This window comes from Mchenga conophoros, linkage group LG3 (assembly GCF_057382185.1).
Source record: "Mchenga conophoros isolate Kocher_MC1m ecotype Shallow Benthic linkage group LG3, M_conophoros_male_GT1.1, whole genome shotgun sequence".
NCBI lineage: Eukaryota > Metazoa > Chordata > Actinopteri > Cichliformes > Cichlidae > Mchenga > Mchenga conophoros.
In genome coordinates, this window is record NC_140528.1 from 69,032,385 (window position 1) to 69,060,341 (window position 27,957).

General features: G+C 38.8%; 2 protein-coding genes across 2 annotated transcripts; both read right to left on the minus strand.

Moving 5' to 3' along the window:
- Positions 1-21,982: 21,982 nt before the first annotated feature.
- LOC146580299 (homeobox protein Nkx-2.3-like) lies at positions 21,983-23,594 on the minus strand. Its single transcript, XM_085269581.1, has 2 exons — positions 23,328-23,594; positions 21,983-23,048 (listed from the first exon to the last, which is right to left on the minus strand). Exons 1-2 carry the CDS (start codon positions 23,524-23,526, stop codon positions 22,507-22,509), a joined length of 741 nt encoding a protein of 246 aa, XP_085125707.1. The 5' UTR covers positions 23,527-23,594; the 3' UTR covers positions 21,983-22,506.
- Positions 23,595-24,238: 644 nt separating this feature from the next.
- LOC146580300 (homeobox protein HMX3-like) lies at positions 24,239-27,721 on the minus strand. The gene is made up of 3 exons (XM_085269582.1): positions 27,060-27,721; positions 26,379-26,576; positions 24,239-25,695 (listed from the first exon to the last, which is right to left on the minus strand). Exons 1-3 carry the CDS (start codon positions 27,307-27,309, stop codon positions 25,268-25,270), a joined length of 876 nt encoding a protein of 291 aa, XP_085125708.1. The 5' UTR covers positions 27,310-27,721; the 3' UTR covers positions 24,239-25,267.
- Between the last annotated feature and the right edge of the window lie 236 nt (positions 27,722-27,957).

The window sequence follows — 27,957 nt, forward strand, 5'->3', positions numbered from 1 at the left end:
CATTTTTAGGGATATGGAGACCTAAATAAAAAATATAATGGTAGCTGGGGACTTTAAAAACAACTAACTAACTGAAACTGGAACATGGAAAATAATACATAAATGTATCAAAATGTAGAACTAGATTAACACCCAATAAACACAGTTATAGACTTTCAAAATAAAACTATTGGCCAGTTTTTACAGTCTTTCATCATGAGACACATTTTGATGGACGTTTAGTTTAACACTGCTGGTTCATTTGTTTTTGCTTCGTCTCTGTGTTTAGACAAAATAAAACACTCGCACAATGAGTTAGACTCTTCGGCCAATTTTATCACGCAATCCAAATTTTATTGAACCACATCATAAAGCTGCTGTGCTTAAAAGGCATTAGCATCTTCATACCCAGGAGGTGTAACACTATAGTGTTGGGAAACACTGTAAGAAACCGACTTCTCCAGATGAAAAGCCATGAGCCCATCGTTGTTCCTTACATAATGTGTTTGTAGTTAGCAGGAGGCGCTTGTTTTTTACCCCCATGTACTGTAGTTTAAGCATCCTGTCACTTTAATTTAGTGTGATTTGAAATTTTGCCTGGTGACTGCTGAGAACGCCTTGAGAGCTGTATCCTGTGGCTCTTTTGGCTCAAATCAAACCCAGAGAGACATGAGGAAGAGCCAGGCAGCAGGCCTGCCCAGTTAAGAAAAGCTGGTAATGTAATCCTTCAACAACTTTGTTTGGGCTCACAGAGTTGGTATCATGGGCCTGACTCTCCAAACACACGCCTTTTTCATCACAAACTAAAAACATTAAGGAATCTTTGATATGACAGAAAGGTGAAACCTAAAAACCACTGTCTTAACAGAGGATTTGTAAATGTTTACTTCATCCTGAAATATAGTGTGAATATGCTGAATATGAGGGGTCATGCATCTGCAAAGTGTTTTCAGTGAGCCATCTTTGTATTTCATATATTACTCTTGTCGAGCTATTTAACAAACAGTACCTACTAAAATGTGTATTTTTTTAATGCTTTAATATTTAAAGGCTACCAGCTTTAAAGATAACTTACTGTGAGTAGTTAGTAGCCTCACAAGTTTTAAACTATCGCTAGTAAAACAAACTAGCATTAGCGATGACTGATATTTTAAAAGAAGGAAATATATAATCAGTAACTATCTGGTAACATGCCAAAATAATAACAACGCATAACTGAATAAATGAATAAATAAGATGCAGTAAATTGCTGGCTAGCCAGTACCAAGTGACAGCTGCCGAAAATGAAACCAACTCCATTAGAGCTGGCTCCACAAGTCACTCCCCACAGACTCCAATCTTTGTTTTCCGCACATGGATAATTTATTTCACTTTTTTTTTTTTACAGCTTATCAAGGTTAAAGTCAACTGGGTACTTTAGTTGTAAATGGTGTGACATCAAAATCAGCTGTAGTTGCTGTCTGCTAGCACCTTGCCTCTGCTAATGCTTGACTTTGTTTTTGTTGCCTACAAGAGATTTTTTCTATTGAATTTTTTGAAAAATAATACATGATGCAATGTGGTAAAACCTACCTTAAATTATGTGCTACACTTTTGTTTTTGCTGTTTCTTAAAGATATATGTGTCAGCTTAGCACTCCACCCTCCGGTCCAAATATCACCTCTTGTTGAGGCTTCAAAATGCCAGAAACCCCAAGTTGCCATCACGTTAGCCAAGTCCATCTTTTATTAAGTTTCTGCAAACATGTGACTGCTATCCACATGTTTACCTTTCCACAATGGTACAAGTGTAGGGTTAAATGAAAACGGTCCCAGTCACACAGGCCTCAAGACTGGTCTGTGACCACCTGACAACCAACGAGTGGTCACTAGTTTTCCCACTAGTTGGCAAAAATCTTGTTGTGATTTCTGTAGTTGCTAGCAGATTAATACACTCGCCTCTTGTTTTCTTAGAAAGTTATCTTCAAACACACACCAGCTGCTCTTTAAACAGCAGTAATGAAACAGTGCAACACAAACTGAAGCTGAGGCCTTTTGCTTTCAAAGTAAAAGTGGCAACGTTTAAACGTTTGCTGCAGCACTTTCTTCTTCTCTGTTTCCCATTTTCTACCTTTCAGCTGGTAGTTAGTTAGTGTTTACAGACCACTCTGTGTTTTCCATGCAAACTACACTCAAACATGACAATCTGCTAGCGACCATGTCCAGTGTGAATGACAACTCTCGAGCACTGACAATGTATGCATGAAATTGAGTGAGATACCTGTACATGCAGTCAGTGGCTGCTACGACTGTTTGTGGTTACTGCTGCTCCACACTGGTGGACGTGATCTTTTTATATGTGCCAAGATTAAATGTGAAATTAACTGATAGCAGCACAGTGGAACAGTGGATAGAACCGTTGCCTCATTGTGGTACTGAGTTCGACTCCACCATTAGATTGGGGCCTTTATGTTGGGGTTCTCTCTGGCTGCTCTGGCTTTCTCTCGCAGTCCAAAGACATGAGGTTAGTGGGGTTTGGTTAATTGATTATTTGATATTGGACACAGTTGTGAAGACTTGTCTGTCTTTACGTGGGGTACATAAAGACAGGCCAGGGTGTACGCCGCCTCTTGCACGATGACAGATGGGATAGGCTCCAGCCCTCCCTGCGACTCTGATAAGGACAAGACTAATAGAATGGATGGATGGATCTGTTGCTTAATTACCTATGAAACCTATGAAAATACAGTTTAAAGTCCAAAAGCTCCATCAAATTTTCTAAAGCTGTCAAGTGGGCCTGACAGGGGTCTTTGCCAGGCTGATTCTGGCTGCTGGGCCTTTTGTTTGACAACCTTGCTTTAGAGCAACCCATTCTTTGTTTGCAAAGGGACAGTGCATAACTGGGTGCTTGATTTTATACACCTGTAGCAATGGGACTAAAGACATCAGAATGAGAATAAGAGCAGTAGCCCTGTTATACTATAAATGAGTTGCCTGGTAAGTGCTGTTACTTATGTGTGCGAGATATCAAAAAACAAACAAACAAAAAACAGCTGTTGACCAGTTTTTATTAATTTAATAAGTTGTAAAGTTTTCAGAGGCAGCCAGGTCACATCTGGGCCTCATTTTGAGGACATGACTGGAAAATGTGCTCACATAACAACATTTTCTTTTACAGTGGAATCACATATACAGCAGAAAGCATTATTCTTCTTTTTGCACTGGCTCTTGGCAAAAAAAAAAAAAAAAATCTGTCAGGATAGCTTTAGTGTTCTTCAGCTCAGAGGAAACACAATGTTGTTTAAGCACTTTATTGTCACTCTTTATCACGATCACATTTGTTTTTTTTAATTTAGCCCAAAAAGTATGATCCATGTCATCAATGCTTATAAATCTGGGCAGCAGTGAGGGATCCAGAAAACGGCCAAGCAAAACCAGAATGTGCTTTTTTGTCGCCCGGTTTAATTTGTTCATTCACTATTGATTCACGGGTAATTGCTGGAAACAGCCTTTTCATTAAGCAGCCCACTCCCTTTCAGCATATAAATAACTTAATCTTGATACCTCCTTTTAATTTTCCAATGTTGAACAACTGGTTTCTAATTTCCAAATGTGTGAGCATTTAATGGGGCCTAAGATGCTTCATTCTCCTCCTATAACGCTGTCTACAAAATTGTGCACTGTTGAGTGTAATCATGCAATGCATCTGGCACAGACACACTCTGGCGGCAACAAGGCAAAACCTGCAGCCCAGAACTGCTCCACTTAAAGGAGGCTGATGTGAAAGGAGCAGACAGGCGAGAGTGGAGGGCCCTCCAGTCATGCAAAATGCAAAAGAAATATGACTTTATTACAGCTCCCTAATGGTGACATAACAATCTGTTCAGCCACTTCCCTCCAAATCTCCAAGCATTTTGGGAGAGTGCTTCAGTCTACAGAATAGGACGGGATGGAAAAATCTCTCAGTATGACTGAGTTTCAACACAATTGAGTTTGAAACACAGCTTTGACCAACTCGACGGTGATGGCTGTTATTTATTTTTTTGCTTGTGTTTTGCGTCTGAGCCATAAAAAATCCTGACAGACAAAAATAATTCACAACAGGATGCGAGGAGCAGGAGTCTTTGATCAGTGAGAGGATTTCTATAATAGCATGTGAGCTTTGTATTCTAAACATATTTGTAAGCTGGTAAAAGATGAGAAGATTAGCTCTGTTCTGGTGTCACAGAATGGGCTAATAATAACGATATGTTTGTGTTTGTGTTTGTGGGGTTTTTTTACACTGGAGTTGATTGTGAAAATCAGAACAGACCATTTTCATAGATTGGTGCGTTCTTTTCGATTGAGTACAGAAAAGATAGAGAACACCGTCAACCTATAAGTCATTTAAAGATTTGGAGGTGAGCACTTTATTATTTGTATGGTAGTCAACTGAGCAGAGCCAGATGTTGAATATCCATGAAACAGGGATATTTATGCCCCGCTACCTCAGAACTAATTGCAATATCCAGGGTTTAAAAATGAAACCTTCAAACACTGCAGTTTCTCCAATGGCCACTTGAGGTTAATACCGTATTTTTCGGACCATAAAGCGCACCAGATTATAAGGCACACTGTCGTCGAACGGGTCTGTTTTCATACATAAGGCGCCGGATTATAAGGCGCATTAAGCAAAACAAAACAGTCAGATAAGTCAAACTTTACTCAACTCATTCTTCTTGCTTCCTCCACTTCTGTACCATTGATTCATTAATGTTGAATTCTCTCACAGCTGCTCTATTCCCATGTTGTTGCAGTATATTAATGACTAACCTTGTATTGTGGATGGATTATCTCAGTTGTTCTCCTGACTGAAGTTTGGTCCGTTTACAGCATCCTGCCAAGCGATTGCATTTGTCCCTAACCATTGGGAATCCTCGCGTTAACTTTTATCGAGTGGAAAAAGGTTAGCGTTCATCCTCCAGCTTCACTGTGCTAATGTTATGCTAACATAGCTGTGTCGCTAGCAATCACGTAAGCACATCATTATATACCAGCTAGCCCAACTTCAGTAACCCTACAAAAGTCACTGCTGTTTAGTTTTCTGTCTTCATTTATGTTGGAAGTGATAGCAGAGCTGTACGTTTTAATTTTTTCAGAAATCTCTGTCAGAACATGCTATATCATGTTTAGGTGGAAGCTAGCGAGCTAACTTCCTGCTAACTTCATTAAATTTTATAAATTTTCGTGGATGCCTGGATGTTAAACGCAATTGTTACACCTGGTAAAGCAGCAACGCTGATCACTTTATTAAAGATGAAATAATTTAGACAGTTTTAACTTTCAGTGATGCTGCAGTGTTCATTTGACTTTGGGACCTGAAGCGGACGGAGTTTTGGACTCAGATTACTCCGCGAGGCTCCTGAGCATACGGTAGCCGTAATGCTCCGACAATCCATCAAGCGGTGCAGCTTCGTAACTTACCCAAGTCGTACTAAAACATTTGGGACAGATTTTGAGCGCCGTGTACCACATAAAATTGGTTTGAGGTCAGTAAGCACAACCAGAATTCATACATAAGGCACGCTGGATCATAAGGTGCACTGTTGATTTTTGAGAAAATTAAAGGATTTTAAGTGCGCCATAGAGTGTGGAAAATACAGTAGCTGAAGTCAATACAATCATATGTTACTTCAACTGAAATAGTAGAATACAATAGATAACTAGAAAGTGCATTTTCTGAAGAAACTGCAGTGTGAATGCTTGAATCTGAATGTATGCACTGAAATGAATTAATTGCTGAATTTTGAGTTAAAAATATTGAATGAGATTAAAAAAAAAAAAAAAAAAACCCGAATTTAACCTGAAAACAAAGGTGCTGAACTGCTAAAAGCTGAAGGTTACACAGAAGAAGGAGTTGGAAAAAAACTGAAAATGTTTTAATTGTAAATTAGAAAAACCTAAGAAATGAGAAAAGAACATTTAGAGTCAGAAAACATCTGAAAGAATATTAAAAGGTCATATTCTTTGAATCACTGAATGACTCAAATGTGATCCCTCCACTTTGATCCACACAGTTTAAAAAGTTTACATCTCTGAGCTTTGAAAGACAAGATGTTGGAAAAAGAACAACGATGGCGACGTTTTGAGGGTAAAATGATGGCTGTGACACTGTGGACACAGCAGCAGTTGAAAGAGAAGTGCTTAAGATGAATCTTGGTACAGTGGCAGGCAGAGCTCGTTAAGCAGGCAGGTGTGAGCCTGGTTGCTATAGTGACTGCACCCAATGGCTCCATACACACGACACAGACATGCGCCTCACTTTTGCTGCTTAAAATGAACAGAAAAGTCAGGCCGAAACAAATCGTTCCCAAATTAAAAGTACAAGTCGTATTGACAAAATTCTTTCACCGTGAGCGACAGCAGCTTCTAGTCTACCGAATTCTCAGTTTTCATGCCTGTGGAGTTTATTATATGGACGTGGTGACAGTGGAAAGACACCATGCTCTTCTGATTTTCAAACGAACCTTCTGAGCCATTTTAACATTAGAGTCTATGGAAGAGTTGGAGGGAGGAGGCTGTGCATTGGTGACATTTATGAAAGAACCATAACACCTAGTACAATAGTAAACACATTGGATGAAAGAGGACCGCCATGGCTACGTTTTGAGGGTAAAATCATACCTGTAGAGCAAACGCTGCGGACACAGCAGCAGTTTTAAAAAAGATTTTAAGATTAATTTTTTTGCTCCTCTCACTCTAGCAGTTGAGCTGTCTCACTCTAGCCCCAACATTCCGTCCCATACACACCCATTATAAACTCTGAAACGGGTGAAAAAACATCATGAAACTTAAACTGGAACTGAAGAAAAAGTATAATAGATATTGAAAAGATAAATGCAAGTTGAATAGTTGAATGTCTTGTCTTCGTTTTAAAGTTTGAATGGTGGCTCTATGTCAATGTATGTGGAAGTAGTAAGAGTTTAAAAATGAGTAAGTTGAATGAGGATTTGAAGGGTCTCCCCATTGAAATACATTATAAATTTTTGTTGAATAAAGTTGAATAAAATTAAAAATATAAATGTTAAAAATATGAAAAATGGAAGCAGTGTTGTCCAAAAGAATAGGAATCTAACGGTGTTGGAATGGTTTTTCTAAGTTGAACGGTTTTGAAGGAGTAGGATTACAAAAAACGTACGGAATACAGAATAAAATATAATAATAATAATAATAATAATAATAAAGATTACAACAACAATACTGTGAATGCTTTTCAAGCATTCACACTAATTAATTTTAGGTTTTCTCTTAATTTAGAATCCCCCCCCAGGCCACCCACCCACCCGTCCACACACACCCACTTCAAACCCAGCTGTTCTGCTTCTGATAAAAAGAAAAAGCTAATACTGTCATAAACCTTTCAGGCTAACAGTTTGATGCCCACAATAAATTTTTAACCAGGAACATTTTGCAGCTATCTATTTGTGGATTTACCAGATAAATAAAATAAACACAAACTCTGTGTTTTCACTTTTGTGGGGTTGTGGAATTAAGGTGCTGAATAATACATGGCTGAAAGCATCTGTTTCTCTCAGCTGCATCATCTCTTGGACACCAGGGGATCTAAAGGCAGGGAAGCACAGATATTTGTGAAGTGTTGTTTGATTTCAGTACAAACAGATGTTATCCATTCACCTCAGCTCTCACCTGGTTTAAAGAGCACTTTCTATTGCTGACAAAACAGCACACATGCATGCCAACTTACAAAACTGCCTCTTTTTGCTTTGAAGTTTTTCACTTTAATTCCTGCTGAAGATGAGAGATCGACTTCTTAATTTTGATAATGTAATTAAATTTACAATATTGTTCATATTATCAAGTAATTTTGTCCCGCTGTGCTTTACAGTGTTGTTTCTGTTGTTTTTAACAGCTCTTCTAAGGTCCCTCAGCAGTCAGGCTGAGGGCTGGACATCCTTTTCTGCTATTCTGTTGCAGATTTGCCCTGTCACATTAACCAAGCTGCAGTTGTCCAACATATGACCTCACATTTGCTGTATAGTGCTTTGATATACAGAGGATTTCACAATTCACTCAATGACTGCAAGGTTTCCAGGTTTGCAAAGCAAACAAACAAACCTAATCATCACCTTCGATCAATGTCCTTGACACCTGGTATGAAGGGTTTCTGCTGATATGCTTTTTGGTTTTCTCCAAACATGGAGCTGTGCATTATAGCCTAACATCTCCACGTCGGTCTCCTCTGTCCAAACAACATTTCTCCAGACGTCTTGTGGTTTGTTCGGCTGCAATTTTGCAAATCTAAGCTGTGCTGCCTTGTTCTTTTTATAGAGAAGAGACTTTCTCCCTTGGGAACCCTTCAAACAAGACTCACTTGTTCAGTCTTTTTCTAATTGTACTGTCATCAACTTTAACATTTAACATGCTAACCGAGGCCTGTAGAGTCTGAGATGTAGCTGTTGGGTTTTGTTGCAGTTTCTCTGAGCACTCCACAGTCTGACCTTTGGGTGAACTTGCTGGGAATCCACTCCTGGTAGGGCTGTTGCCTTGGAGCAGCTGCTTTTACAGAGGTGCTCACACTTGCTGATGATCAAGTTTGATTAGCAGCACCTGGCTTCTACTTACCTTCTTAATTCCTACGGAAGCATTAGGGCTCTGCTTAGAGTTTTAAAGCACTGCATTTTTTTTAAAATTGCAATTAAATATGCATTACGTTAGCTGAGTTAACCAGTTGCACTGAGTGTATAGTATGCAGTTTTGTCAACTGAGAAAAAGGCTGGTGTCATCGCCGTCTCAGGTTAAAGACCTCAAAATAGAAAGAAAAAGATTGAAGAGTCTGATTTGCCAGGCAGATTTTACCAAAGACACCCTATTAATTTGCGCTGATTATTTATTACCATTTAGCTTGTCACAAGTGCCTTCAGTTTAAAAAGTATCCTACTAAATAATAAAGACAGAATTGGTCATGGTCATTGTGTCATAATGCATCTTGGACACAACCTTCCAATAGAAAGATTAGCATATTAGCATATTACACTTTCTGTATGTTGGTCAATATGTAGATAGAGCTCTCTGGCATCTGTTAAGAGTTCGTTTCTTTGCTGTTTGCACCTGGAAACATGAAAAAGCCAAAAAGGAATGAAGCTGTGTGGGTGAAGTAGCATGTTTCAGTTACTGCTTACGTTGTTTTTCAGAAGAATTGCTTGCGAAAGAAAGCAGGTTGTGTAGTCTGCCATGATCCATGCGCTGAAAAAATTGTCAGTCACTGTCACTAACATAAAATAAAAGAAGTAGCCTACTCTGCCCCACGTCTCTACTTAGACATTACTTATAGAAAACGACACTGTAACAAATGCAGATGTCAAATTACACAGAAGTACTGGCAGCTAGCATGAACCTCTTGTTTTACGTTTGAATGCTGTAATACAAACTATCATTACTATGAGTAATAACAGGTCTGTGCTGTACAGAATATGAGCTTTACAGTATAATTATGTCAGCTTTTTCTTTCCCATTATATTGTCATTTTAGTACTCTAATCTCTATAAACAGTACATGTATTTAAACAGTATTTCACTCATTATTATAAAAGTAATGTATTACAAATTACTTATTACTTTTCCCTAATTACTCACTGAAGAAAGCGAATCATTATACAACATTACTTTGCTGTTATGCATAATATGGCCTGAAATGCCTTTGCAGATACTTATCAGTTATTAATACAAACCACAGGCTGCAGTTCCACATCCTAACGAGGACACAAAAGATCTTTCTTTTTACAGTTTTTACATATAAACACAAAGCTGCCACATCACTGCTTTTGTTCCTTGAGGAAGTTCACTCACTTTTTTATTAGCTTTGTGTGAGCATGTTGTCTGTGCAGCTAGTTGTTTCTGTCCTGTTCATGCTCTTGTCCAATCATGCAATAAAATTAATGTGTAGATGTGTCGATGTCTGCACTCCTCAAAAAGCTATTGGCTGCTCTACCACCAGCAACTGAAGTCAGATGATCTTAGCACAAGTGTAGGAAAAAGACAATGTTTTTGTCTTTGTGCAGATAATCGAAGAACCTTTGTATATGAAGTAATAACATACCTGTACATGTAATGTAATTACTGATTTTAGTGGAGTAATGTGTTACTGAAAAATATAAAGTGATTAGAGTAACAGATTACCTTGGAACATTTGAATACTACAAACCAATCGTCATATTCCCCCGTGTGTCCCGAATTCATTTATTTGTTATTTGTCTTTCTTTTCTATGAGAAATGGTTGTCTTTGCACTGCACAGTCATATAAAACATTTTAGCACACAATTCATTAACTGAAAAATGACAACAAGACAAAACCCTAAAACAATGCCGTGAGATTTTACAGATGCTCGGTGTAAATATTCTTTCCTCAAAGGGATCAGCATTTACAATATTCAACTGTATTCACAAATATCGGGACATGATCAATCACATACGATTCTCTGACATTGCTCATGCGCCAATACATTTGCACATTTGTCTGTACGGATATATTATGCAGCAATATGAAAAGTGATTTTGTCCCAATTTTTCTGTAGAAAGAGAATCTCTGATAAAAGAAAATGAATTAAATAAAGAAATAAAATAAACACATGCAGAGACAGAAACACCTTCAGTATTTGCTAAAAACAGGTTAACAAATAGTGAAATGTTTAGTAGAGTGTACATGACGTTCAGCGCTTTCTGACAGACAGCTGAAGTGATGCAGACATTTGTTGACAGACTGAAGTGGCTGTGAACTGCGGCCCCAGCAGCAAATCATTCATTTCAGCTGATGAGTAATGTCGACAGCTCCGTTAATAGTAGTTTGGATTGCAGATGATGGGATGTGTGAGGGTCTTTTGAGGATCAGTTTATGATGATGAGATTTTAACCTCAGGTGGCTGTCGCGATGCTCGATTGAAATCTGCCGCAGAGAGGATCTGTAAGCCTTGATGACAGTTTTGAGCAGATTGCCTGATAAAATCTTTTTTTTAAAGATGTTATAATATCTTTTTTGGGCTGAGATTGTGACTTCTTGACACTTTCATAATAATAATAATTTCAGTAGAGGCAGTCTCTTTTGAAAAGCTGCATATCCAGATAGGTGACTGTCAGTCATGCAGTTATTAACTGAACACTTAGTGTTGTTGCACCATCTGTATCTGCTTATCACTGAGTCACTGAATTAGTTTCGGACGAATGGTTTGAGCAGAAATAGCTGCACTGTTACAAATTGTGTTTCACTTGGGAGTCCACCGAAGGCCAAAGAGCTGGTGAACAGGTCAGAGCTCTGCGGCGGTATCAATGTTCAGCTTTGGCGTGACTGCCGCTGTTTCAAAAATCCCTTCTTAGAGATCAAGTGGAGTAATGTGACTCCGAAAATAGTCATCATTGTGTGGCAGATTTAGAATGTCTGTGTCACAACAAAGTCATTTGTTTCTTCTTCTTCTCTAACGAAGATGCTTTTAGCATTTAAAAACCATAAAATCCACATTAAGTTAAAACAAAGATAATCAGCACTGCCTCCTAAAATATACAACTTCTATTTTATGGTAAACCAAATGCAACATGTTCTTTCAATACCCCACCTCTGAGACTGTTCATCCAGTCATTTAAAGCTGCATTTTCACTTTTACTCTTTTAAACTGAATGAGTAGATTATACTGTATGTGTTACTGACGTGTTACTGTATGAAAAGAACCACTAATATTGTTCAAACTGGGGACAAGCTGTGCTGTTTACACCATCCCAGTTAAGCATTTAAGCAATTGTACAGAACTTTGTTTATGACGTTTGCTTTTACTGCACTCTGCTGTTTGATTCCCTTCTCCTGAACTCATCTGCATTGTTTCCATTAGCAAGTAGTAAGCATATTAGTACATAGCTCTAAAATATAATAAAACAACTGAAGGGTCAGATATGTCCTTCAGGGATCTTTGTTGTGGTGGAGACCAAAACAGAGCTAAAAGGAGAGTAAAGGAATGTGAAAAGACAGTTTAGGATATGTGATCGCTGGTTTTTAAGTTTTAAATGAATTAAGTGATTTTTACACAATTTTTTTGGTTAAATTACATATTGAGATGGTGTTGACTTAGATTCATGTGACTTAACGTATCTTGTGAAAGTGTGGGTGACAACAGAAATAGCATCCTGTAGTTTTTCCACACTCAATGTAATGCTGCAACGGTCTCATATTGCTTTGGCTCCTCCAGTAAAAACTGCATTTGGGCCTTTGAGTGTAACAGTTGTTTCAGCAGCTTTTAGATAATGGCACTTTGGTACTCTGAAGCCATGTTTAATGGTTTAACTGTAGTGATGACACAGGCTGTTAAAGAGCCGCAGGTGCCTCTACCTGGCAGGCTGCCATTCGGGCTATTAGCCCACAATCCAATGATCTCTGTTTGGGGAGTAGTTGTCCTTTTCACAACTGCAGCTCGACTTGTGTTCCACTTAGTCACTGATTGCTCAGTGATATTGTGTGTTTACAGATGATGAATTCCCATAACTGGGCGGTTGCACTTGTGATTTCGAGCTGTCACACTCGATGAGCTGAGCGAAGCGCAGCTGCTCAGGCCTGAGGGAGAGTCGAGTGGGAGCACATGCTGCTAATTTAGATGGAGGCATAACGGTTGCAGTGCAGATTATTATATTTTTGGCATGAGAGATGTAGGTCAGGTTATCATCCTGTTGCCAATTGCCTGGAAGAGACGGGTAAATCAACAGGAAATACACCAGCTGTCAATTAATTGTCACTTTGACACCACTGTCATCTGTTGAGTCAGCACTTTGGATATATGTGCACATCGCAGATATTTGTTTCATCAGATTGCTATTTCTTTTTTCTGACACTGGGAGTTAGTAATGTCGCTGAGTTCCAACCTTTGGTCAAAATAGGCTGTGATTACATAAGTTTGACATGTTTTTAGGTAATGAATGGCTCATGAAAGAATAATAACTATAAATGCAATTCGTTTTTCCGGTAAGCTCGGTCTGTCAGGTGCATGCAACATTTATGACAGGTTTTAATGACAGTGTTGGTCAGTCTGTCTGATTAAAAGTCCTTTTTTGCAGCAAAGAAAAAGCAAATGAAATGAGACAAACAGATGGAGATTTTTATCTTATTAGAAACAAACCAGATATTGACAAAGTTTACCTTTGGATAAATAATCTGCAGTTGAAAAAGAAGATAAATCACAATATGTGTTAATGCAAAACTCAGCACAAATTGCAATAATGGTGCCTCAGGAGTGAAGAATCGTGATAATATGATATAATGGAGTCTCTGGAGGTTCCTAATAGTAAAAAGGCTTGGCATTATTATTTTTACATTTAGATCCTCCGTTTCTTTTTGCCTTCATTCTGATTGATGCCAAGTCTCGACACCACAGCTGTGACATACTTAGGGGAGAAATCATTGTGAAAACAACACACCAATATCTGAAAGGCTCAGAGAATTAAAAAAAAAAAAGAATATCAGTTTTTATTCCATATTTCACATATGCACGATTCTAGTCTTTAACAGCAGAAGGTGTTATTGAATTAATAACTAGCTATCGATTAGAAAAGAATCTCTCAGGACTGCTAAGAAACTGATATCACACACATAAAAGATGCACATGTATAAGCACCCATACAGACACATTTGTTTCAGGGCAAGAATTCACAGACTCTCTGCCTCCCTGTTTCATGTTAGTCACTGTAGCTTCTTTCCAATTCAGTCGATAGGCTTCCATTAAGAGGGGGTAGGCTATCAGAGCAAACTGTGACCTCCTCTCGCCCCCTTGGAGCCCACTGGCCTGTGATGTCCGTATCAATATGATTTTCATCCCTTTGCACCCATCATCAGCAGTTTCCAATGTCCATTAGTCTCAAGTATCTGTTTCCTCCAACTTGTATTATTGATTTCAGAATGTCTTTTGTTCAGAGCATGTACTCGCATCTTTATGACAGGGACAGCTTCATACACTGGTAGACTCTGTCACTCGGACATCATATTTTCTTTATATTCTACTTACTAAATGATTTCATAACCACTCTCTCTATCTCTCTGTCTAAATGGTGCTTTTGCTTTGGTCACTGCTTGTGGATCCTGTTCAGCAGTAATCTGATCCTGGGTCAGGCTGACAGGCTAGACCAGTGCCCTTAAAGGTCAAGGCTTTTCATCTCAGAGGTCACAAAGACATGACCTGTTGTCATACACAGACGGATATCACAGCAAAAAAGAAGGACAATATGGCCTCATGTCTCAGGAGACATGTTTTCCTTTTTAAATACTTACCAACATCTGTTAATTAAAAAGTGTAATGCTGGCTTGGTCCATGAGTATCTGTCCTACTGAGAGAAGACAAAGTGGATGTGGTATTATACAGTTTTATTGGAGGGGGGGTTACATTTATTGCTAGTTCTCCATTAAATAACCTGCTCTTCTGATATTTAGAGCTCATACTGGAGAGAATGAGTGAGCCCCCCTGTGTACTCCTTAGAATCAGGTGTTTCTATCAAGGAGATCAGAGATTAGAAGTTCAGGTGATGAAAGGAAAGTCTGGTTGGTGTGAATTTTTATTCCAACAACCTTCACAGGACCTTAGAAAATGAGCTGTAGAGATACGTAAAGTTACGCAGGTAACAGAAATGCATTTCACGATCAGCAGTACTTCATTGCAGCACATGGCAAGCATGCAAAAGACCACCTGGATGCTCAAAATATCCCCATTTATCCCAATTATAAAGCACGGTGGAGCAAGCATCAGACTCGTGTTTCTTTACAACCATTAAGGAATAAAAAACTGTTATTCCGTTTTTACCAGTTTTTACACAGTAAAACAGTGGAAAATGTGTCTTTTTTCCCTCTTCCAGGAACAATACTTGATTAAAATTTTGACTTGGGGTTTTGCTTTTTTAAATACTTCTCTGAGTTTCAAAATAAAATAACCTACCGTTCTTTCAGGTTAAGATTTTGCATTCAGTATGATACATTTTAAATCTTACCAATCTTCTGAAATCTCTCAGAAATCTGTGAGATTTTAGCAGTTTCTTTAAGCAGTTCCCAAACAGATAAGCACATCCAATATCTAACAATAGTTTACAAAACTATCTTGGGTTACTTGTATCAACAGTCTTTATTGTCTTTTAAGTACTCAGGAGAAAAAGGCAACTTTTACCAATGAAGACTGTGAGGTACAATAAAAAGCTCTAGAGCAGCTCTGCAGAAGCTATTTAAAATCCTGAAGTTACAGAAAAAATAATTCCTTAGAAAAAATATGTGCAGATGACTCACTGGTAACATCAACCGTGCCAAATATGACGCAGAGTAAGATGTTCAGAATCATTTAAAACAAATGACACTATCAGTAGTTTCACGTGTAGCAACAGATGTTTCGGGACATTGATCTTAAATCAAAGCAACAAACGTAAATAGAAATGTAGCTTGCTCTACAACGCCTTGACCTCCACTCCACTACCCCCCCCCCCCTCCCCCCCACTGTGCGTCCAGCATTTCCAAAGTGTGAAGAGCATATGCCAACACTTGCTGGCTGCTCTCCACTGCTGTGACATATTTGCCACCAGAGGGGATCTTAAGATGCTCTTTGACACAGTATAGCAGTTCCTGAGAGAGAGAGAGAGAGAGAGAGAGAGAGATATGACCTTTGGCTTTATTTATGTCGTTGGCACTCGCGCGAGACCTTTTCATCAGATACGGTCATTGTAATCCCTCAGCCCCCATTCAATTTACAGAGGCACTCTGTCACTGCAGACCACTAAAGTCGACGAAATTAATGGATCAATAAGCCCTCTGAAAGCCTGGAGGAGGATCCAGATCCCACAGGTCGCTATCAAATTACAAGTCATAATGAATGGGATGTTGTTTATGTTGTAAAGTGCAACGTCACTGAGTCCTTTGAACAAACCACTCTCTGAGGAAGATCATACGTGCACTTTATAATTGTTGTTCTTGCCCTTGCGTGAACAAGCTGTAAGCCAAAACTGCTTTGTTAACTGTAAATTTTACAGTTTTTACATTGCATATTTAAAACTGACCTGGTGCATTCAATTATACATCAAAAGGTCCTGGCCAAGTTTCCATGAGAAGCTGGTGAACTTGATAAAAAAAAAAAATCCTCTCTTTATTAGATTATAACTGATATATAAAAATGGATCATATCCATTTTTGTTCCTTTTACATGTAAATATGATGGCTTTCAATGATCTGGTGCTTATTTTTTTGTGTGTGTTTTAACATTTGTTACTCAAGTTTTCAAAATAAAGATTTGATTGATTTAATTTGATAGATAAATATAAGTACTGGTAACAATTTCTTCAATAGCACATTAAGAGGCATATTATACGATCACATTGTACATGTTGTGCACAGTAACATCACCACAGCTCTATACCATTTATCAAAGCACTGAGAGTGGAAGTACTCGGTGAAGTACTCTCCTGGATAGACAGGTACTGGTATAGAGGAGAAGTCAAACCTGAAACAAAGAAAACAAAGAATGCTCATACGTCATTGTTTAGTTATGGTTTAGAAACGCATCAACGCAGCATGCTTACGGGAAAGTAACAGTAATCTAATTACATTTTTTTCAATAGTAATCCCTTATTTCGCTCATTACTTGAAAAAAGTAATGGGATTACAGTAAATCGTTACTTTTAACACATTACTGCCCATCTCTGCTCATACCAAATATTGACTTTCAAGCTTATTAGAATTGTGCAAAAGTCTGTTTTTGCCTTATATACTGTATTTCCATGTTACAGTATATCACTGCACCTATTTATATCTTATCTTACTACACTGATCATAGCCTTTGTATATTTATACATGTATACATGTGTATGTGCCCTGTGTCCTCCTTAACAGGTTGGCCAGTCTTTTTGCACATACACACATACATAATTATGTTTTTGAAAAACATTTATTATCAATCTCAACTCTTTTGGATTTTCAGATTCACTATCCCCTCTGCAAATGCAATGTTACTTTTTCCATCTTCATTTGCTCCATGTGTCACGAACAACACATGTACGCACATGTTGAAGTGCACAAAGTTGTGCCTGATCATCACTGCCTCCAGCTTTGATTGACTGTGAAACGTGAATGCTGACATTGGTCAGGAGGCTTAAAGCAATATCTAAGAAACTGAGCCCCAGTGAGTATTTTAGTACAACTGATTGCGGCACAAGATGAGAAGCCTCTCACCCAACAATCATAAGTGGTTATGCCCTTAAAATTGAAACAGGTTTGTTATATATTCACCTCTGTAGAGTTGCCATTAAAGGAAGCTGTAACTGTCAGCCTAAAGTCGACATTCAGGGGAACTACAGTTGTGTGAACTTGTTGCTCGAATTCTGCTGATTCTAATGGTATTTATTTATTTATTTTACAAATTAAACTCAGCTATCACAGTTAGTGGTTTCATCAGATCTAGTTTATCTTAAGGCAGCTTTAACATAATTAGTAGTCATTATAAACCCCATCTGAGAATGCACAAAGAATGCTGACTGCAAGAGGCCTGTTTTTCAACACAGTGAGGCCACTGATGGCTCAATACCAGGCCTACAGTATCAAACAACTATTTGGGGCATTCGGGTCCAGTTACAAACAAGGACAATGTTAAATGTTTGAAATGGAAATTTCAATCAAAGTTGCCACTCTGTGTAAAAAAGATGAAACCAGATACGACACGCCATCCTCTCTGAGAGCGGAAAAAGATGATGATCATTCAGCTAACACACACTGAAGAAAAGGATAGTGCTAATATGATCACAGTCTGTACAAACTTTGGTCGTCATCTACTCTTTCTGTGCTTTGGATGTGATTTAAAATGACTCTAACAAATGTAACAGGCTTGTTTAAAAGCAGCGCTGACGGTAAAATGAAGCCATAGCAGTCGGGTCACATCTCCAGATTTGCATGCTAGATGGCATGAGAGAAACTCCCACCACAATCATCCTCTGGAACCACATGATCACTTGCAATTCACGATCAAGGATTTCAAACAATAGCACTCGGCATTCATAGATTTAGCACAGAATTGAAACCATGTGCTGTGCGGGTTACTGATGGTCACACTGGAGAAATGTGCTGACAGCTCAAGAAGGCCTTGAGGTGCACATCAGCCCTGGGTAACTCTACCAAACTCGCAGCTCTGCTTCTTTATCGAAAAACAGCCTTTGTTGCCACTGTTGGCAGTTTGTCAATCGCATGTATTAGAGTACCCGCCAATGCTCGCCAGTCATTGATAGCTCTTAAGTGTGTGCATATGGAGTCTTAACTTTGTCATTCTTTGTGATCACTTTGAGATTTGAGTGGGGTTTTTTTTCACTTCTGACAGGCGAGGCTGTGGGGTTTCGTCTCAGGGCTCAGGGCAGACTGCGTGCAGCCGGTGGGGTCATTTGAACCTTGTGGTTGCAGAGCAGAGTGCTGAGACACAAAGAGCCAACACTGCGCTCACAAGTGTCCGACAGTGGGAGAGTCAGGAAGTCTGGCGACTGTAAACCCCACCCGATCCCCCCACCACCGACACCACCACCCACACACCCATCTCTAAGATACGCACGAAGACACGCCAAGCGGGCACTTCTGCATAAACAAGTCTGTGCTACCATACTTATGAGGACATTTGTGCCTTTCACTATTTTTTAACCATAGCAGCCACATATTTCACCCCCAAATTTACACTGATCTAAAGCAGTGGTCACGCCTGCACACAATCTGTCATTCAAGCGGAGTCAAAACCGTTAATCCACCACCGAAAAACAGACACAACGATAAGAAATACAAAACTATTATTATTATTATACGAAAACAATTGAGTTAAATAAGCCTTTGTTTTGATTTAATCACTTAAGAAGCACACAGAAACTAATGTTTTCCATCATATGTGAAAATGTACCTTTGATTTATGTTGGATTTTTAAACCGAGACACTAGACATATAATTAAAATTATGGAATATCTCATCTAACGTTTAGCACTGCACAGTTGTGCATTTGCATCTGTTGAGCTAATCTACAAACTCTATAGACTCATTTCTAAACACACGAGTAACACCATCTATATTCCCTCATTTTAGGGCTAACACTTGGTTTGACATACAGTAAAGTGGAGCCGTCGGTGGAATATCACCACGTTTAATTTTCATTGTGTGATTCATTTAAAAGTAAAGGTGTCTATCAATCTGTTTTTAAAAAAAAATACACTCTGACGTGAGGTTTAATATTGCATAAAAAATTTAGAAAGCTTTGAGTTTTTGTGAGTTTTTTTTTTGCTCTTTTTAACTTTTAAAGGGGAATTCTTCCATGTTTAAAATCTCTTCTTTATTTCATTAACATAAAAGCTTACTGTATACTGACTGCACTGCCATATCATTGCATAGATCCTTAATTATTCAGATTATGGGATCTCTGTAAAAGTTGCCTGAGATATATTATTATATGTTATAAAATGTTCTTAATAGCTGGTTAGTTGCTAAATTAAATCCAACTGTGTGGAATCTGAGAAGCATTTTTTCACTGTCACTTCTAAATATGTTAAGAATTTAAATTATAAAGGAAATTGTAAAATTGCAGTGTAGTGAATGCATTTTACACAAGCATCATTTACTTTAGTTTAAATACACAAAGGTGCATTTGGGTACTTTAACTTGACATCAGAGCAACAGTTATGAGCTACAGTACAACTCAACATACACAGTAATCGTAGACAGGAATTTAGCAGAGAAAACAGCAGATTTGCAGGCAGACTAAAAGGGTGAATGAACAGGTTAACAGCGATGGGGCCTTGAATGGCTGTGACAGGGAGAAAGCAGCAAGAGGCTCCATCTCTGAAGGGGGAAGTGACCCGGAAACGGTGAGTAAGTGCAGCTTGCTGGACCCTTTAGGAAAAATCTCTCTAGAAGCAGTGATGCAAGTCTACCTAAACACACATTTCTCTCACTGTTTATGCACAGATGCTTTGCTCTGCTGTACAGATAGTGGAGCCACTGCTTGTCACTTATAAACCTCCCAAAAAAGTTAAGCAAATGCTCAAGACTTCAAAATAAATCTTTCTTTCTCCGTTGTAAAGAATAAAAAGAGCTTCTTTCTTGTTGAACTTTACAGTCTGTGGCGGTATTATGTGGCATTATAACACTGCGGATGCAATGGGAACATATCAGGGTGGCATCTTACTCCAGGCCACCTAAATCGTGGTGTGTTTGTTTTTTATGAAAGGATTTGGCCCAGATTAACTCGTGTGGTCTGAAAATATGTGTGTTGCTGCAGCAAGCTGGAAAATTGATCGGCAACAAGTGCTGCAGGGCGTAACTGTGCAGGAGCCAAGTCTTAATAATCACTTTTTAGTCTTTTGATTTGCTCATTCACTTACAAACTTTCTCTTTTTTTTATTTTCCATGAAATACATAATTCATAAACTTACATCTTCTGTATGAGAAAAATCTTTAACTTTGTTACAAAATTAAGAAAACTTTATAAAACTCACAGATTTGGTCAAACTTGCCGTACGAATGGACTGTTCCTTATTCACACCTAACTGTACATCACTGTAGGCTCTAGATAGATAGATAGATAGATAGATAGATAGATAGATAGATAGATAGATAGATAGATAGATAGATAGATAGATAGATAGATAGATAGATAGATAGATAGATAGATAGATAGATAGATAGATAGATAGATAGATTTTCTAAGTAAACTTTTTAAGGTTTTTTTTAAAATAAACAACTCTTTGGTTTAATAAAAAATCCTGCAATTTTTATATGCTTACTTACGTTGTTTGCAATTGTTTTTTCTAATTCAGTGTTTTCATTTGATGGTAAATTAATTTCAGAATAATAAAACGAAAGAAAATAGGCTCAACACATAAGATATCTCTGTGAGCATTTTGAATATTCTCTTTTTGTTTCCTCTTTTTTTTCACATCTGTGCTGAAACTGAACAGAAAAAGTTGCTTATTCTTACCAGAAACAGGTCTTTACTCATCTCAGCGATTTGTAATATTTACTAATACTGTCTTATGCTGAAAGTGATTCATTCAAATATGAATTTGATAATATTCATTCATCGCTTAACTTCAGAACTTACAAAATCTGCATTACAGCTATTACAGGCATTTATTTATTTATATTTGGTGTCAAACACTGTTCAACTTTGTCTCTGGAAAGTGCTTTCTAAATAAACTTCTCTTCCTTGGTTACTTTCTGTAGCATATCAGTCTAAATTAAGACAATTTATTTGAAGGTTGACAGGCTTCTACAACTTTAAATTTTCTTCTAACTAATAAATCATTCAATTTATATAAATATTTTTTATATATTTAGGATTTGGATTTTTCAATGGAGAGTTGTTACAGAGCTTTTAATTAAACACCAAGAAGTTGTCATCTGTTTAAACACATTTCTGAGAGACAAAATGAGCTTCCTGACAGCTCTGCGGAATAACAGGAGGAATGAACACACAAGAAGGCACTAACAGAGACTGTAAAGCTTCTGCAGATTTTAAAATACTTTTAGCAGCACGTCAACACAGAGGTGATAAATGGTGATCATTATTCAGCTTATGGTCTCTGCTTTTAATATTAGGGATAGCAAAGGAAACACTTTTGTGGTACATTAGTTAATTCGGTTCAAAATGTATAATCATAAGTTGGTTTAACTACTAAATTTACAATTCGTTCACTGTAAAGCAAATAGTGTGCCCCGGATTTCTCAGCTCTCCGTTATTGAACTTTATTTTTCTCCCTGCAGTGATAAAGTCCTGACAATCTACTATAATCTTTAAATACGATCTAACGCTGAATAAATAATGCGAAACGACTCTTACAAAGTGAAAGGAAAAGTAGGATTATGAGTTAATAAATAAATAAAGGATTATTAAAAATGCAATCTGGGCGTGTTTTGGTGTTATCTGTTGGGTTTTGTTGTTGTTTGTTTTGGGTTTTTTTGTGTTGCTGTTCCTGATACAAGTCAACACACATTTAAAACTGCAAATGTTACACGTTTTATTGCAAAATATGATCGTCGTAGAATAACCGTCTTCACAGTTTAACAGTCTTATAAAAGTGAAAACAAAAGATAAAAGTTGTTTTTAAAAAAAAACTAAACAATGATAAGGCCATATAAATACAAACCAAGTGTTGCTCCACAGGAAAAACAATGAACACACACAAACAGAAAGTATTATTGCAGGGTAGTAAGGCTGATGCAGCATCAGGAGTTTAACGTATGGTACATTCTTTCAGATGACATTACTGCGCAAAGGAAAACTTCTCCGAGGATTTGAACGCATGCACAATTCAAGATGATAAACTCTGTATATAAAATTCAATAATAATAATAATAATAATAATAATAACAATAATAATAATAATAGTGATAAACCAAAAAGTGGCGCATGCACGTTGAATTAGTTGATATGTTGACAACTCATTTAAAAAAAAAGTTAAAAATGAAAAAAGGATCAGACGTATCATGCAAAAAAAATTTGGGCTGACTGTAAGTCGGAGTGTCCACGCACCCAAGAGACAACTCAACAGTCTGCATCAAAGAGGCCAAAGTATTTGCCAGTGTTAGAGAAGTAAATGTAAGGCGCGGCGTTTGCTGTCGGGTACACGACAGGGAACGGTATGGGTAACAAACATCCGCCCAGCACGCTGCTGTCTTTGTAAAAAGTTGGTAATTGCACGTTTTTTCCTGCCTCTGTAAAGTGATCGGCGGCCAGCGGGCCCTCCATGTCCGTGGACAGCTGTCTCTTGAGCTTGTTGCGGCGGTTCTGGAACCAGATTTTCACCTGGGTCTCCGTGAGCTGCAGGGAGCTCGCGAGGCACGCTCTCTCCGAGCTGCTCAGATAGCGCTTCATGTCAAAAGTCGCCTCGAGTTGAAATATCTGTCGCTTGGAGAAGATGGTGCGCGTTTTCTTCTTTACCATGGCTTTGGAGTCCACAGTCTGCTGCTGCTGTTGTTGTTGGTGGTGGTGCTGCTGCTGTGGCTCCTCAGCGCTGCACTCATTTTGCGGACAGGATCCAGCGGTGAGCGGCGGTGTGTTTCCCCCGCGCTGAACTCTGGGCTTCACTGTGAACGGAGCGACAAGATGTGCTTTGGTGCAGCGGTAAAGGCAAACGTAAAAACACCTGCGAACAAGCTCAGCAACATTCCAGTAAAGCAGACACAAACCGGCGTCCTGTAAGCGCTTCTGCATTTTCGCACAAATAATTTGAACTTTGAGCGTTTTTAAAAAAAAATATTTTGATCTTTATCGTTGTGCTTCTAAACAGATTAATTAGCCTAAAATTTCCCTTTAATTCTATGAAATTTACAGATATGGTATTTGGGTATATCCGTCAGAGTTACCTGTCTCCTCTGTCCTTCGGACGTCCCACACATCCTCACATCGCTCCTCCAAAACATTCTTACATCCACCGTCTTTCTGCCCGTTTGAACAGTCCAAATCTCCACTTTCTTGCGGCCTCAGGTTGAGGATGTTGTCAATTGTGAAGGTCAAACAAGTGCTCCGACTGGGGGCATCCTCTTTGCTCATATTCCCCGGCATTTCATTTGCTCCTCCGAGAAACCCGAAACACCGACGTCTCTGGACGCTCCGAGCACCATTGCTCCTCGGCTGCCACTAGAGCACAGAGGAGCCGGTGCGCAGTAAATCAACGACCCGGAAGACTGCGGTTTAGTAGCTTTTGATTGGCGAGGTTGAGGGGGCAGATGAGGGCGGGATGCAGATTTACGTCTGGCTGCCATATTGGAGGTTTGTGCGCTTTCTTGCAGCCTGCTTTCCCAGGAAGTGTGCAAAAACTAAGAGTTTGGAAACCTTACCAGTTGTTTTATTTATTTATTATTTATGTATTTATTTATTTTAGATACTAAATACTTTTTAAAGTATCTCTGTAAAGAACATTAACATGTCATTTTGACAGCATTTTAACTACTGGCAGCATGAGAATTATGTAACCCGACAATGGGTTAAGGGGGCGCATAACATAGCCAAGTTTAACACAATAAGCTGTTCTAATCTCGCCTCCAACATTGCATATCTCAGCTTAACCTCATTGTTCTTTTTTATTTTCTTTGAAAATGTTACTCACACTATCAAAAACTATTCATCTCATGTGATGCCCTCTTTTCTTTCTTAATTGCCCCTTGGGCATAAGTTGGGTTTTTTTTACATTTTGAAACCCACATACAACCTAAATTCCAAATAAAGATGCCAAATAAACAGCTGATGGCCAAGAAACAGGAAAGAAACCACGAAACGCCTTGTGCATAAAATTTTATTCACATGTGAACATAGAAGTGTACAAAACTCTGTATTAAAATCATCTTAAATTAACAACAAAAAACAAAAGTGTCAGTCAATCAGTGTTGCTAATAGCCTACCCCTGCTAACAGCTATCAAAAGTCACAATATCACAAACACCATACTGGCTTTTATTTCATAAATGAGCTACATTTTAGCACTCATAGGTCACGTGTGTGGGTTCAAATTTCAGAAAGAATTGAACAGTCTAAAGCCACGTGAGAAGATGAGTGTGATGGGAAACTCAGCAGTGCAAAGAAAAACTTTTTCTGTAGCATGTGAATATAAGTTGAAAGCATAAAGTATAGAAAAAAATATACAAAAATGAACTTTTGGTCCTGATTTTTGTCCTCAGATGATTTTTCTATGTGTAACCTGATTGTTTACAGTAATTTGTGTTTTCATTTCCAGATTTTTCTTATACATTTACAAATTAATGAATTCCCAAAGTATCTTTTTCTTTGTTTTAATTTTTTTACATCGCTTTACACACCATAAACATATTGACTCTTCCAAGTACGTGGACCCCTATATTTTCCAGTGACAGAAATCATCGCAAAATAAAGCTTTAGTTGGAAACTGTGTGACTATGTGTGTGAAATGTCCTCAGTAAAGCACAAAGAAGGATGGTGGGCAGCTTGAATGGTCCAAAAATATCCATCACAATTTCCATATTTCTAGTAATACTAATTTATTCCTGGTAGTGCTAAATTTGGTACTAAATCTTAAAAAATGACCTTTGCTTACAATAAATTGATAAAGGTTCTGCTAATGATGAGGAAGTTTAATGCTGAAAGTAGACACGGGCACCTTGATCTAAATGTACTTCCAGAAAACATCCAAAGGAAACATTTCAACAGAGGATGACAATGCCCAGTGCACTGCAGGGATGAACTTTACTGAATATTCTAACATGAACATTTTGCAGCATCATTATTTGATTCATGTGAGTCACAGGTATACGAGATCTCTTCCACTCTTTAAGTCACACCAGCCCGGTCATCTGTGGCGTTATGAATGACACCGGATGGGTGAAGTGGCCAGACAGCGGATAGTTAACAGAGTTAGAGAAGCCAACTACTGGATGTGACACGTGGGGCAGGTTTGTCAGTGTCAGCGGGGTAGTGACGCTCTCGCGATACAACACGGGAACTCTAACCACCCTCTGGGCGGCGTACGGTGCAGTGGTGCTGCTGGCTTCTATATCTGCCGTGATCTGTCGTTTCCACTTGTTCCTGCGATTTTGGAACCAGATCTTTACTTGGGTCTCGGTGAGCTGCAGCGACGCAGCCAGCCCAGCTCGCTCCGAGCTGCTCAGGTAACGCTTCAGGTCGAAGGTGGACTCCAGCTGGAACACCTGGCTTCGGCTGAACACAGTGCGCGTCTTCTTCTTTCGCACCACTGTGATGTCACCTGAGGCCAAGAAGAAGCAGTGTCTTCATTTAAAAGTTTCTTAGCACACATCGCAACAGTAAACATTTTATGTATATTTCTAGTGTTGCATTTACAGACCATGTAGCTGTTAATTGATCAAATTCATGCTAACAAGTCTCCAGGTGAATATCTCCAAATAGGCAGTACTGCTATGTAATACAACGAACTATGCGGTGCTATTAAGCAATTTGCAATATTTAAGCTAATTTAATGTTCATATAGCATTTAGATATAAAGTTTAATATTTGTATTTTAACCCGTTATGTAATGTCTCCATTCAGTTACTAAATGTATCATCCTTTGCTTTTATCTAATTTCTACAACAAAATAAAAATCAAATCAAATAAAACATGTTGCCCTCTTCTGCTGTAACTGGCAGAGCAGGGTATGGCCCTCAGACCCAAGAAATGCTAACTGCACCCCTGCTCTCTAATGCGAACTTTTGAAAACTTGGGTCACTGCTGCTGTCAATGCACCTTATCGGAAAGAAAATGCACCTAACCAAGAAGCTCTGCAAATGCTGCTTTTTTAAAATCGAAAAAAAAAAAATTCCGCTTGAGTGAGTGTGTACTAGAACGGCGCATGCGTGCTTATAGCAGAGCACAAGACTATTTGGGTTTTTTGTGTGTCTTTTTAATGAATTACGTGTACTTTGAGCTCACCTGTGTCACAGCTGTCCCCTAGAGAGACGCAAGAGGAGCGCGTGTCTTCCTCTTCCTTCTCATCTGACAGACCGTCGCCTTCCTTCTCGGCCGGTTTGTCATTCTCCCCCGCCTTTCCCGTTAAAGTTGGGGAATCCCGTTCGCTGTTTAGCACGGGGTCTACGTGTTCGTGCGAGCGGCTGGTTTTGCAAAGAAGCCCTGCAAAGGATGTCGTGAAAAAAGAAAAAAAAAGTTACTTTAAATCATCCTACACACTGTCAGATTTGTGCACAGCGGGGAATTGCTCGCATTCATGCTGTCTGTCCTCTCCAAGATTATAAATACGCATCAGCTCTTCGCTGCGGGTCTATTTAAAGAACAAGAGGGAGATTGTTGTGAGATCGTTGTGTGGATGCCAAATGCTGTTGGCTTCTACACGGCTGATAATCGGAGAGTGAACCCTGACCATGCGTCATGTCCACTTTTGCCCCATTGAGACCCCAAAGCGAGATGCATAAATCATAAATGTTAGATGTGGGGGTTTGTGTGATGTTTGTTTATCAATAATAAAATGAGTTATATATTTTAACCCGACTCTTGTAAGCGACAAACAAGGAACAAATCGTCGAAACAAAAACGAACATTTGTTATTTTCAGTAACCTTTTCGATGGGACGAAAAGGACGGTCAGGAGCAAACTCACTTCTCGAGCAGCCATTCGCTGTGTTTGCAAATGTTCCGCTCCCGTCCGACCTGTCAGTGTCGCTCAGACGTCTCGTTTTCAGACCCGGACACATCCCCGGGTCGTGACCAGTAAGTTTGAAGCTCGGAGTCTCCGCTCGCTCCTCGGCTGAAGAACGTCTTCCTGTAGTTCCCAGCAAATTCTCAATGTAAAAAGATGAACCTCTCGATGGAGGACCGGATTTCAGTCGCGGTGTTTTATCATCCAGCATGATGACTTTATGACTCCGCCAGTTACAAAAAAAACACCCTTTTAAAATCCACCACACGTAAATTTTTATACTGTCATTCCTGGGAAGGCGTCTTATCTCGGGCCAGACGAGTCTTCTGCGCGCAGACCATCCCGACGCAGTCCATGTGAGGACAGCCTGCTACAGTTACGAGAGATACACAAAGCAAATTCGTTTCGGGTTTGAGCTGAGGGCAAAAGGCGAATAGGAATTACTCCAGGAAATACCCGGACACGGTCTCGTAGTTTGTATGCTCTCGTGTGGGCTGTGCGATAGTCTGCCTTGAGGGACCGCAGAGATGCTGTATTTAGGTCAATTACGGAGCAAACCAAGGCAGAGATACGTTGTTGTCCTCAGGGCTGGAGATGGAGAAAGCTCCATGAAGAATGGCACAGTGCACAGTACCGCCTATTGGTTACTTTTGTCCATGCACACTTTATATTTACTATTCACAAAATAACTCTGTTACACTCAGGTTTCACTTTCTTGTCCATAATGACACAGCAAAGCAAACGTTTCCCACAGAAATGCTATTTTTATATTTCATTTCATTGGTTACTAACGTCCAGTTATTTGCCTTTAGATAAAACAGGGATAATAAACATAAATAAACCGTAGTAAAACATTTCT

Bases quoted from the DNA above. Each gene is read 5' to 3' on its own strand.
- LOC146580299 (XM_085269581.1), bottom strand. From the start codon at position 23,526: ATGCCGGGGAATATGAGCAAAGAGGATGCCCCCAGTCGGAGCACTTGT. The intron at 23,049-23,327 runs GTAACTCTGACG...CTCCGTTCACAG, and splicing joins CCGAAGGACAGAGGAGACAG to TGAAGCCCAGAGTTCAGCGC.
- LOC146580300 (XM_085269582.1), bottom strand. From the start codon at position 27,309: ATGCTGGATGATAAAACACCGCGACTGAAATCCGGTCCTCCATCGAGA. The intron at 26,577-27,059 runs GTGAGTTTGCTC...CATCCTTTGCAG, and splicing joins AGCGAATGGCTGCTCGAGAA to GGCTTCTTTGCAAAACCAGC. The intron at 25,696-26,378 runs GTGAGCTCAAAG...TCTTGGCCTCAG, and splicing joins AGGGGACAGCTGTGACACAG to GTGACATCACAGTGGTGCGA.